Raw genomic sequence first — 14004 nt, forward strand, 5'->3', positions numbered from 1 at the left:
CGACTGGTGAACTTGTGGGTGTAATTAGCAAATTAGGGTTAGGTGGGGAGAAAGGTGATAGAGAAGGGCTAGTACCAACACTTTTCCTATTAAGAGGAATGTGGCAAGTGTCCTCGTGCTCTGTCTTGCGTTTAACTGGCAAATTTGCATGAATATGTCCAGTTTTAGGATTAATGACCAATTTTTTTTGGTTTCAGGTCCGGGTTGGAAGGCGGAATGTCTAAACGATGCTCCTTGGACGCAGCTAGGCCCAACGGCCTTCCAAAGTTTATCAAAAGAGATTTTCTGAATCGATACGCAGAAAATGGGGAATGCTATTGAATAACACCGTCGAGGGTAAGTGGATTGCGCACCGGGGGAAACCCGAGAAACGGTGTCGCACCAGAGCACAGCAATTCAAACATCTGGACCCAACACTAGATGGCAGGAGTATGCAAAGCATGTGATCTACAGCTCACATGCCTCGAACATACATGTGCAATTAACGCTGCAGTTAATTTTCCATGCCATGGATGACACTGTTGCTTTCCAACAGTTGACTCCCAGGCCAGACGCTCAGCCCTTGGTATAAGCAAGATCTGAAAATGGCCAAAGAAAGCAAAAACAGTTTAGTTTATGCGAATGTGAAGTCAGCCCCGATTTAGCTTGATCTGTTTGCAACCATTGATAGTCCAAAGCTATCCTAAACGGATTTCAGTCGAGTGTATGAAGGGCACCCTCAAACAACGTGTATCTTTGTCAGGAAACATGCAGACTTCTGTCTGCTCATCACTATAGCTTAGAATCTGTAAGCCACATGGTAAGATTTCCAATCTTCTTGTTGCCCCTCTAGGTGCTCTTAGCTCACTTCATTTGGATCCAATCAGGTTTTTAACCACAGGGATGACATTTTTTTTCTGCATCTGTATGGTGACAACGCTGCTAAGTCAGTTAACACAGCTTATATTATCTATTGCACTCTTGCCGTTTTCTTTCTTTAAGACCCACGGTGGTAATATTTGGTCACTTTACCAGTCTACTGAATTCGGAGTCCTCTTCCCCGTGTGCAATCTTAATTTTCCATTTCTAACCGTCATTTAAATATTTCCAGAGTACTTCATTTCTTTTAATGATACTCAGTAAACCTACACCACCTCACATGCTTTATTTCGTAAGATAGTAATTAATGTCATGATCCTGTCTTGCACGGACTTATGTTGCTCTTTCTTTACTCTTCCTAAACAAGCACAACATCTTTAAAACACTTAAACCACTGCAATAAGACTAGCAGCAGACTTAACATTTGCCTATTTCTTCCAACCCAAAATCCAATTATTGGCTTACCCATTGCAGAGTATCCTTTTTAAAACCGTGCCTCATCCAGGGTTTCATTCAGCAACATGAGCCACCATATACTGTTTTCTCACATTGACCTCTCATAATTTCGATCCATTTATCGCCCATGTCAAAAACTTGACATGCAAGGGGTAGATGCTTTTTATCTAGACAAGTCCCAGAATTCACTGCCCATGGCTATTTGCTCTACTTCACGGCTTCTGACATTTAAGAAACTTTAAGCCCACCTTTTCATTAGCTTTCTTTTGTACGGTCAGTACCAGATAACCAGTTTCCACTAGTAGTTCATTTTACTAGACATCGAAACAAGAAACAGTAGGATAAAACAACCTTGCAAAAGAAGTTAAGTCTGCAGGACTACAGACATCTGGGCCAGAGAGACAGTGTATCAGCCACATTAGCCTAGCATTACAAGCTCTTACCAGAAGTGTAACGTCCAGAGTACCTTCCATAATGCACAAAATTCATTTCAAAATGACAATCTTTAAATTCACTGGTTTAATGTCAACTCATATTACAAGTTGTAGATTTACAAATGAATTTTAACTCACTATTGTATTTTTTTACACAAAAAAAATAGCTTTGAGACAGGGCTACTGGGCAAGATTCCGTATCTGTATCTTTAGAAGGGCAAATGACAATTTGAATGGGAACGTGACCAGGATAAAACACACCAAGGAAACCCGGGAAAATACGAGATTACATACAGTCAGTCAGAACTACACTTCTAGAGAAGACAGATAGAGGAAGTTAGACAACTTGCGCAGCTCCATAAAAATGTGAAAAGACAAATTAGCCCTAAAACTGAAGCAATTGAAACAGCATGGGTGGTCTGAACTGAATCAATAGAGCCCCCACCACCACAGCGCCAGGGAATATACTATCTCATGCAAAAGAACAAAAACAGGTGTGCCTTTATTAGATTTCAATTCATACACAAACAGGTAGCTGACAAGTTAAATAGTTACAGAATTGCTTGAAATGGGTAGAATTGTGCCAGATATACGATATTCCTGGACTGAGTAGCGCCCTTTAATACTGAGCATATTTACAGTGGACAAAAACACTTCACCACTCAAAATTATCACGGGTTTAAGACTGGTCTGATAAGTCTTCAAGAACAAGCTTTTAGGCCACTGAGGCCTTTACTTTCATACCAGAGTAGTTCCTGCTTTTCTTCCAGCACAAGCGACCCCCAAGGGGTTGGGAGTTCCTGGCAAGCCAAGGTGAGGGAAGCTAGCTTTACATTAGGCAAAACATATTTCAAAACGGGCTGCAAAAGAATTAAGCTATCAAATCTAAACTATGAAATTTATACCCAAGGATTTTTTTTTTTTATTCGAGGAAAAGCTTCATTTCCCTTAAAAAAAAAATAAAAAAAAAAAAAAGTCTCTGCCTTAGAGCATTATTTTAAAACTGGGAACATATCGAATGTGTTTCAAGCTGGTTCTGTTTTCAGATGGGACGATGACCGTACCAAATTCAGAATAGCGACTTGGCAAGTAATGGGAAGTGTTCCAATAATAGTGTGCAATGTTACTGAAGATCATGCTCAAGTCTTAATCCCTGGACATGGACCTTGATCGAGAGCGAGACTTTGACCGTGATTTGGAGCGAGACTGTGACCTGGACGCCGCTTGTGGGGTTGCAGATTTGGAGCGATCCCGTTCCATTAATTCTGGAGGAGGAGACCTGGAATAAGACCTGGAGCGAGACTTGCTTCGAGACCTGGACTTCGATTTTTCTTCCCTTCCATTCTCTTGGGGAGTCGGAGATCTGGACCGGCTGCGAGACCGCTCAGACTTTGGTTTGGATCGGCTTCGGGAACGTGAAGCAAGAGCAGACTTGGGATGGCTCTTTGATCGAGATCTCCTCGGTTTGGATCTTGAACGAGACCGTCCCTTGCTCCTGGATCTGAAAGAGTACCAAAAAATGTGTTTTGTTTTAAAAAAAAAAAAGTGTTATTGGAAAGAAATACTTGTTCTCACAAACTACTGACTACTTGAGACATACAAAAGGGAAAACAAGTCTTGAAATGTGGGTAGATGCATTTAGGATTATTATCACTCATTTAACATCCAAGAATACCCAAAAAGCTAGGATTAAACAAATACAAACAAGATTTTACATTTGGTATTTACGCCAAAGATGATGTATGAAAGTTTGGTTAAATAAACATGAAGCTAAGGATATTTGCACCAATGTGAAACTTGATGGCACTGTTGTGTTGGCCAGAGATTGTGGATATTTACATAGATGCAAAAAGTATGGATGCTTCATATATGTTGCAATTTGTGTGGTCTTATCCACTGATCTATAAAGATGATGGAATGGCAACAGACACGTGGACTGGCTCATGCAATCAATTCACAGAGGAAATGTTGGTTTCAAGCTACATCCCATTGGAAATTAATGATTCCATTGCAGCATTAATATTGGTTAACGAATTTATCCCTGCAATGCACCACCACCTTTTGTATATTGAACAGCTACAGGGTTGTCAACATGGCTAAGCAAAACATTGACAAAGGCAATGGCTTTTGCTTAGGCAAGACCTAAAGGCTAACTAAGAGTGGTGTTTTCCACAAAAAGTAGCAGACACGAGGGGTGTCCAACGTAGGCCCAAGAGGGCCAGAGACTGGTGTTAACATATGATCCATGTCTATATTAACTGAAATGTAACTATCCTCAAAAGCAGTCATGGCTCGGCCTCCCTGGACCTAAATTGGACACCCCTGCTTCAGATTGGAGGGGCAAAGGGGATTACTGTGTTCTTTTCACAGGGACCCTGTATTGATTTATACAGGCTAGATATCGGCTGCCGCAGTCTCTATAAACTTTAATATCAACAAACTGACCATAATTAATATTGCAAAGATCACAAGCCATACCCTTGCAATCTGAAATTACCACTTCTCCTCCAGCTAATTTATTAACCCTCAAGTAGCTGCATGAACTTGCATACCCTTCCTAAAGATAACTACTTAATTGTATCCGTCACAAAGAAACATTGGATCAATTCATTCAAAGGTGTGCTTGAGTGCACAAGATTCATCCCAATAACCACCATCACTTTGGGTGCAGTCTTCACTGTGATGGCGTGGGTGAAATGTACATCTGCAATCTAATTCGCACAAAATATGGACATCTTACCGAGACGGTGCTTTGACTGGGCTGCGTGTTCTACTACGACTGCTCCTGCGGCTCCTGCTGTGTGACCGTCGCCTGCTTCTGGATCGGGACCTGTACGGGGGTGTGAATCAGATTGTCAGAAATCGATTCGTGTACGCTAATGCACATTTCTGACTATTGGTAACACTAAATGTACCAAACCCAATCAGAAAAAGCTACTAACATAAGCACAAAAAGAAGTTTCATTTTTCCCCTAACAGTGTTATTCACTACGGTAAAAGCGCAAGAATTTAGAACTCCTTGTGTAAGTGGTTAAAAAGTCCAGCTGTAAACCAAAGCATGAATAGGTTTCTCCATCACTAGACTGCACTACATACCTTGATCGACTACCGGAATATGATCTACGGCGTCGTGGCTTATTCTCAACGAGCCTAATTTTCCTGCCATTTATCTCTGTGCCATCCAATTTCTCCAATGCACGCTTCATATCGGAATGAGACCGAAATTCGATCACCCCTTCATTAGTGCGATCTTTGTGTGCATCGGCATAGGTCACCTCACCGGCTTGCCTCATGAAATCCTATAAAAACAAAGTGATGTTAATACGTCGCATTAGGCTCTAGGCTCTTGCCATCTCGCAATATCCAACTACTCATCCTCACTATTTAGTCACCCCTCTTTCTTCACTCGCATTAACTCACTAATATTTACACCCAGATCATGTTAACTTGATACATCACCACTTTAAATGCAAGATGACAAATAACCACTGGATTAAACTAAATGGGCTAGAGTAGCGCGCTACCCGCAATAGAGCGCTTAAACGTCAGGGTTAGTGAGCACTATGCAGCAAATGCAATTACATAACTCTGCAACCAAATCCAAGCTTAATCAAAGCTTTTAACACGTTTTTTCACTTTAAAAAAGTAGCAGTTACATCCAAAAGTCAGTTAGAACTTCATGCACTAAAGAATAAGAATTTAGCAATAGATAACTGAAAAGAAAACATTCACATTCCAGTTTCAACAACTCGTGCAGCTGTCAATTCGTATGCCCCTCAGAAGTATAGAACTGGAAGAGGGCTATGGGGACCGTAAAAGAAATTATGAGTAGTTGCATTAGTCTTCACAATATATTACAGAGGTTCATAGGCAAACAAGTATTTATCTTTCAATCGACGGCAGTCGTACACTTGGTAATATACTAAGCACAATACTGCGTTGCAGAACTTAGCGTAAAGATGCCGTATACATGCAGAAAAACTCTACACAATGGCCCTTTGGGTTCCTACCCACTCGACTAAATATCAGCTAAAAACCGCCCAAATTACAACAAAACCATACCTCAACTCTTCCTTTCTAGAAGGAACTGCCTAAGTCTGGGTACTCTTAACATCCATATGTACTTCACACTTTTACATTTTCTGACCCTTGGAGCAAGTTGCATAGACATGCTTGTCTGAAGTGTGCCCTGCAGTACTACAATGCTTTTAGATTCCATATTTGCACTATAAAACCAAAAATAAAAAGACCGAAGGGGGAGGAGGGTCTAGAAAGATAGAATGCCATCAGAAAAAGCTAATCTAGAAGACAGGACTTTCTAGTGTACAAGAGTGGTAGTTATAACCAGCACCAGAAAAAGAAAAAGAAAAAACGTTTTCTGGGAGAAAAAGAAAACCACCACAACAACCACGGTTCAAAAGCATAAAGACAAGGCACCAGCTAAGTAAAACCAAGCACACTGTGTTGATGGCACAAACCTGGCTAGTTGCCAGAAAATACAAAACAAGGTGCAGGAATCGGATGTTAGTTTAACAAATAAAAAGGGCTTTCAGGCAGGGCTACAACTTATTCCTGGCAATATTCGCAGGCAAACCACTGTATTTCAGTATCAACCTGCAGAAAAAACATCGAGAGCTATTCCATACATAAAGCGCAATGGCTCTCGTTAAGTTACAAGACTTTGATTAAATAACTTACTTTAAGATCCTGCCAGCTACATCGACTGGATAGGTTTTCAACTTTCAGTCTGAATTCTGTACGTACAGGCGGTCCATTCTGAGTAACTGATTCTAAAAGGGATATTCAATACAAAAAGTTCTAATTACAAGTTTCGATAATGAACTTACTTTCAGGTCCTGCCAGCTACAGCGACTGGATAGGTTCTCAACTGTCAATCTGTATTCAGTACGGACAGGTGGCCCATATTTGTCTCTTCCAGACTTCTCTCTCCTGTATCCACCTTGATCGTGCACAGAAAACAGTGTAAGGGCTTGATGTAGCTTCGTGCAAAGAAAGTCTGGTGAATGTTTAAAATGTAAAATTGCATACACATACTAGGGCACGAAGATATTTGCACACCTCCAGTTGTACTGTGATTTCAAAAGTGTTATTTATCAGTTTGTATTCCTCCAAGCTTAACTGATTTCGCAAGTGTTTACTAAAATTTGTAAATTCAATTCATATGTATATAGTCGAGTAAATGTGAAAACAGAAACAACGAATGCCTAACAGATGCTGTGTGACTGTTCCTGCAGTTAAACTAGTTTGCTAAGTTTTATTTTACAGAATAGTGTAAAATATAAAACTTAACGCTTTCATTACATGCATCAATAAATGTGTTTAATGAAATGACTATTTACACCAGGTACTTACATCACAGTAGGAGGATTTTGTTGGTGTGACAACAGGCAAGGAAACAGTCACCTACAGTAGTTCAGATTAGTTTTGTCTAACCCTTGAAATCCTCACCATCACCCTGCGTCTAATGGCAAAAGGCAGCTGTCATCATGGCTTCCGGTAAGGTCAGCCAAAGGGTCATAGGGCAAGGGTCACACAATGTATGGAAATGCCAAGGCCAATCAGGAAAGGCAGTCATCTTAGCCTCAATGGACTCAGCCCCCACTGGTCACTTTTAAATTGAAACATCAAGGACTCGTTAAAATTTGGAATTAACATGCAAGTCAAAATACAATGCAAACATGAAATAATGTACAAGATTTAAAAAAAAAAAAAAAACACCCCCCCCTCCCGACTACTCTAAAAACGCACCGCTAAAACAAGTTCAACAGTTGACCATGCAGGTATCATGAAGATCAAACTGATCTTTACAAGGGTGCCATGAAAAACTCAAGAATGAATTCCATGTAAATAATTTACAGCGGCTCAGTCACCTCCACATACAAATAGCATTCTGGAATTGATTCACGCAGGGTATTTGGAATTTCAAGGAGCAATCTCATATGGGAGAAAATAACCCTATCCATATACAGAACTGAAGCATTTTATACAAACAACATTCAAGACCACCATGCCAACGCCGTCAACACTGCCTGGTGTCTCCCACACCGACCATTTTTGGAAGCCTGCTATTACTCTCCACCCATGTCCCCAATAAATTCAAAGGCACTAAGCTCAGTTTTCTTAATCCCATTATCTTACAATCATTGATGAATTTTAGTTTGTGTCAGTATTCAGCCATCCTAATTTGGTAATATTCCCATGAAAAACAAAGTGTCCGATTATGGATTTCCCCGGGATTTCAGCATTGCAACAGATGGACAAAGTATATCTCGAGTACAAAAAGGAAAGTTTCACAGTCCACTTTTAGATTGCTCCCTTGAAAGTCGTTTCTGTCAAGCACCGATTTAGCACGACAGTTTGCTATTGTTAACTAACCATAATGAATGAGGTTAACAGGTATGCCCTCTTTGGGGGAAGGTAGAGGGGGTGTGCAACACCGAAGCTACAGTCCGAGTTCAAGCCTACCACCACCACATCACACAAAGTAAAACACAATATTTCTGAATTCCTAAAACGAGCACTGGCCTGATCAAAGAAGATATACGCTGAAAGACCCTGGCACTTATACGTATGTAAAAGTACACCCCTACAAAAAATTTAAGTGCATGCATTATCCAGACTATATCAATCTACATTCACAACAGGTTTCTATAAAGTTGCACCAAAGAAACAAATACAGAACGCATTTTTTTAATGCAGCGAAATGATTAATTACCAAACATTGCCATGGGAAATGTTGCAAAATGGTGCAAATCCATTATGACCACACAAGTAAAAAGCAGACGCTACAAATAATGTAATACATTTGCTATTACAACTGAAAATCTATAACATACAATGAAATGGGACTAAACTTACTGCGACTTTGATAATTGGAATTTGCTCTGCGAGAACCACGGGCATGCTCTACAATAACCCGCTCTCCACAGAGATCTCTTCCGTTGAGTTCATACACTGCATCGTCAGCATCTCTGGAGTCTTCAAATTCAACAAAGCCGTACCTGCACAAATGAAGATATATTAAAGATAATTCCAAACTGTATTGTAACCTGCGTTTCCTTCATGGCAACTTCGCTACGCAGTTAATTCAACACAAAAGGTGACGCTGATCTGAAGAGAGCAACTGTAGCGCTGTCAGAAGCGATGTAAGCACATCTCGCACACTTCAAAATCACACATCTAGAATAAACGATTACACGGAAACCATGGGCTCACCCGTACCACTAGATGGGGGAATAATGCACTGCATGGGAATCCAGAAAAAGAACCATGCTCCAGGCTTGGAACGGGTTGAGTGAAAGCAACTTTTAGCAAATGGAACTTTCAAGACTTTATTTGCGTCAGAATCGTTTAGAATACGAATTAGGGCGAATAGCTATTTAGTTCATTTCATGCACTTGATGTATTCTTTCACACCCTGGTCTTGAGGGTGCGGTCAGAAACTACATTCTGATGATTATAGGTGCGGTGGGTCTAGTTTAAATGCTGCTGTTGTGAATTTTTGGTGGCTGTTAGTTACCAGTGGCCCTTACACATTTGGCTATGTGCCAACTGAGGGGACGGTATCAGCATTAACTGTGCCCCTAAGGTAACAGTGTAGATAGTGTCTTATTTGCGGACTAGGGTACCCCTTTATACGAGGCCATCAATAGGCGTTGGCTTACAGTGGTATGTGTTGCGAATAAGTGCCACATTTGAAGTAGAATGTTTTGGTTATGGGTTCTTTGGAGGGGATGGTGTTTATTATGGTCATGCAAGATTGTCAATCCTAATCTTCGTAGGATCCGACAGTTGTTGGGAGCGTGGTCAATGTTCTGATGGATCTTGTATTTTGAAATGATTATTTACAGCAACATGAAAATGCTGGATGCATCTGCACAGTGCCAGACAGCTTATTAGACATCCAGTATTCTTCAATTTTCACTGCTTATTGTGAGGGCCACTAGTCTGGATTACATGGATGCGCCTATTTTTTTTAGATATGTATTTGCCGCATTTGCCACTTAATCCATGTGCTGCATTATCTGCAGATGTTAGCAAAAAAAATTTCTAGCTCAAACTGATCAAAAGTTACTTAAAACATGGTGACGTGCAGCGGAAGGCCCGTTGCATAGGTTCACTAGTATTTGGTTGGCAAACTAGAATGAATGAACTTACATTTTTGCTAGACAGTATAACCATCTTTAAAACGTACAAAATAATGAAGTGATAACAAAAACGTGCTGCATAATTTGCCATTTCTTGGTGCATAATTTAATCAACCATGCCTCAATCCGATACTCCACTGTTACATCATTTGGGTAACCCTCCTGATTTAAGTACCTGCTTGTCACACAGGCATATTGAACATGGGGAGTATTCTGCTGAGGCAGGAACTAAGGGGCATATTCACAAGGCGATAAAAAATTATCGCCGCTTCGGCGGCCGTTTACGGCTAACAAGCGGCGGTAGTTTTATCGCTATATTAGCAAGGTCACACTAACGCGTGAAACCTTGCTTTAACGTGGGGATTCTAACGCCCAGCTTCGCATCTCTAATGAGATGCAAAGTGGGCGTTCCTGACATGATAGGAGAAATATTTCTCCTATCATGAAGTCCCACGCTATGAAGCATAGCGTCAGGAAAAGTAGCAATTAACACCTGTTATCACTACTTTCCTAACACCTGCTTCAGGACTGACTTAGCCATGATATCCTATGGAAGGTGGATATCATGGCTAAATTTGTGAGTCCCTATCAACTAGCTAACGTGAGATTACCGCTGGGTTGCCAGCGATAATCTCACGTTAGCCAGTTAGCGCTAGGATTTTTATCACCGATGAGATAAGCGTTGCTAATAGCACGCTATCTCAGCGATAAAAATTGGCGCTAGCCGGCGACAATTATCCGAGCGCTAAGTGCGCTCCGCGATAATTATCGCCGGTTGTTGTTGATATGCCCCATAATGCTCTATAACCAAGATAAACTGAAGGGCACTCCCGCAGGGGTGTGGATAGCACGGCACCTGAAGAGTCAATTTAAGCAGCCACCCAAAGGAATAGATTTGAAGACTGTGGCACTGCGTCAATAGGATGAGTGAACATCTGGATATGCACGTGTCATTTTTTTTCCTCCACATCTAACTTGTGAGCATATTATCGAGGAAGAACGATAAACATCGCTAAGCGCACTTAGCGCTTTTCTGTTTATCGCAGTCTATTGCAGTCACATCATTGTGTCAGCAGCGTATTATCAACGCCTTGCGAACAGGCGATGTAATTTCTGCGATAGTCGACGAGAAACATCGCCTGAAATCCAGCGATGATGGAGATGCTTGCTGATAGGGAGTGTGGTCCAGACGTTAACTTCACGCGATAACCGCGGTTTTTTTAACATCTGTGGGGCTGCAGTGTTAATAGTTGGAAGTTCTATTTGCCACGTAAATGAAGCAGGCCTTGTGGGGAACGCCCATTTTGCATGTCATTAGCAATAATCATCGCTGACATGCAAAATGGTGAAAAACCAGCGACTGCATCAAGGAAACACGGGTCAGCGTGTCCTTGAAAATAGTGAATAGTATTTCGCCGCTTTTCGGCCAAAATCTGCCGCTAAAGCAGCGAAAATGGGCTTTAAGATATACCCCCTTGGTTTGTAATCCTTGGCGGGTTTCAGAAACCTCTGAACGTTGTGCTATTGAGGATTGGTGGGTGTGTCAAAGTTGGCATAAGTGTCTGTAGAGCAGGGACCTTCAAACTGGGGGCTGGCCTTAACTGATCCGCGGGGTATGGCAGGCTCTGGTTAAAAGCAGCATCATCCTGATAAGAGTGCCTCGGCTAATCACACTGGATTTAGTAAGGCACATTAACTAGAACAGTAGGTACTCCGAGTGCTATTCTCATGAGCGTAGCCCAGCAGCTTCTAATACATGTACTGGTACTCAGGGAGCGTTGTTGTAGCATCACAGATATACCAAAGAGCACCCCGACAGAGTCGGAGACTTCACCTGTCCCACATAATTGGTGTAGCCAGGGCAATGATTGACAGCGAGACGAGAAGGCGGACGCAGGTCTGAGTATCACAAACACAATAGTTAAAATACATCGAACAACAAACTCGAAACACACTTACTAAAGAGTATTGGTGGCGTTGTGTTTTTCTTCCATTGAGTTGAATGGACTAACCGTGTGTATCCATGTCATTTCAAACATCCGATGGCAGTTAAGTTGGGCACCTGTGCGTTGCTAATTAAGCGGGAACAGCTAACTGTTTAAACATAACAGTCTAGAAGTCGCTAGGTCACAAAGCCCCACTTGCTCATGAGAAAAGCAGAAGCATCTTTATAGTTTTCACAAACCACCTCCAAGTATCATCGTTCGAGTCCTCCCGTGAGCAGACGTTAGCCTGACTCGCTTCTGACAAGTAAAGGCCTTGAGGTCAGTTTGTGTGAAAATTGCCATTTATGAGCTTGGCGATACAACGTATACATACATACATACACATAAGGGGACCATAAAAGTGATTGTTTGGGGGGGGGGGGGGGGGGGGAGAGGATACGTGTGCGGTACACATTTGTTCTGTACATTTGTTTTGCTTGATGTAACACGAACTGAATTGTACGATGTGATTGATGTAACACTATCTCCGCACGACTCCTCTCCACAGCGAGCTCCATCAGAAGTACGGCTTTTTATATTACTCGGGCTATGTTCCAGTTGTACACGTTCAATTAATTCGGAAATGAACTGCACCAGATTCTTCTAACCATACAAAAACATTTCGGTTCACACACCCCAACGCACACGCTCACTCTTCGGCAACTACTGTCACTTCCACAAAACAAATACACACTGCAAAGTTTTGGGGTAGAATGAGTATACCGCTTTGCATAACACTGAAGGACAGCAAGTCTGCCCTATGTCGGTCTACTAACCACCCCCTTTCTACAGAACTTGGAAAAACAAAAAGGGCAGTCCTCGCCGACACTGGAGGCCCTTTCACACAAGCCGCCATTTTGTGACATGCGCCACGTGAACTGTCCCACCAGATTGCCACACATTCTATAGATTTGAAACCATGTCGTAGACACCAAGGTACAGGTAAACAACCGTTCCTGTACACTGCTATGTCAAGCAACATTTAAACCCAACCAACAGGTCATCCATGGACACGTATCACAACAGCATTAGAGCGCTCACACAGATATGATGCACGAAAGCTATTAAAGTGTAACTAAGACAGACACCCATCATACGAGAGGCATACCACCACACTATGCATGCGCCGTCCATTTTGTTTCCCGACCACAACATGGCAGCCATCGGGGAGGGATTTTTTTTTTATATAGCCAGAACAAAGATGGCGGCTACTGCTCATGCGCAATGCAGGTGCAATAGAACCACTCCACGGCCCGATCAAACCATTAGAGGGGGGAATTCTGCGCTGTGCAACGATGGTAAGCGCCATTATAGCATACAAACCTAACTGTAAAATAACTGTAAATCTTGACGACTCAACTTACTCAGTGCGTACTGTAAATTTATGACCTGTACATCGAAAAACTGTTTGAGAAGTCTCTCGTCCAGGCACGCAACGTGCCACCCACAACTCAGCTTATCGCCGATGAAATATGTCCAAATGAAAGCTTTAAAACCCAAAGGCTGGCGCGAGGATCGTTTTATGGGGATATACAATAAAACGAAGAGGTAGCAAATCTGTGGTTGGGTCTCCTTTCATTACCCTCAACGTACCCGTTCTTCATGTCTACCTCCAGGAGCCTGCCATAGCCGCCGAAGAAGCGCTGGATGTCCTTCTCCCGAACCTGGTAGCTTAATCTGCCAATGTAGACGCGCGGCATCCTGGAATCAAGAAACGCTACGAGCTGTACGAATAACCTAGCACGTCCAGGCAGCTCGTCAGCTTCCCAGCCTCCGCAGCCCGTAAGAAGACGACACAATAGCCTTGCAGCGCGTTTTACTGCGACGTCTGACGTCACACTTAGACTGAAGTAACGTATCACGCAGTGAGCCCTAACTAGGAGACGTGAAAATAGGACGGTCTTCATGATTAAGGCGCGTACACATTCCAACCTACATATTAAATATGTATCGTGTTTTGTTCGTTTCCACGTAGCTGTTCGCTGAATCAAAAATTGATTATAGCGTCCAAACGATAATATAGGGCGCAAGCTTTATTGTAATTTTTCAGAAACATATTTTGTATTATCTCCAGAGGTACTGTTACGATAGGCTATTATGCAT

The 14004-nt window shown here is 42.0% G+C and overlaps 1 protein-coding gene across 2 annotated transcripts; it reads right to left on the minus strand.

The window, feature by feature from the left end:
• Nucleotides 1–1818: 1818 nt before the first annotated feature.
• On the minus strand, nucleotides 1819–13732 carry SRSF6 (serine and arginine rich splicing factor 6). 2 transcript variants are annotated; one of them, XM_085619169.1, is made up of 6 exons: nucleotides 13495–13732; nucleotides 8628–8770; nucleotides 6447–6538; nucleotides 4845–5047; nucleotides 4489–4578; nucleotides 1819–3249 (listed from the first exon to the last, which is right to left on the minus strand). In XM_085619169.1, exons 1-6 carry the CDS (start codon nucleotides 13599–13601, stop codon nucleotides 2895–2897), a joined length of 990 nt encoding a protein of 329 aa, XP_085475295.1. In that variant the 5' UTR covers nucleotides 13602–13732; the 3' UTR covers nucleotides 1819–2894. The 2 variants fall into 2 exon arrangements, with proteins under 2 accessions (XP_085475295.1, XP_085475294.1); XM_085619168.1 differs by lacking the exon at nucleotides 6447–6538 and adding an exon at nucleotides 6596–6708.
• Between the last annotated feature and the right edge of the window lie 272 nt (nucleotides 13733–14004).

Source organism: Triturus cristatus, chromosome 7, assembly GCF_964204655.1.
Source record: "Triturus cristatus chromosome 7, aTriCri1.1, whole genome shotgun sequence".
Taxonomy (NCBI): domain Eukaryota; kingdom Metazoa; phylum Chordata; class Amphibia; order Caudata; family Salamandridae; genus Triturus; species Triturus cristatus.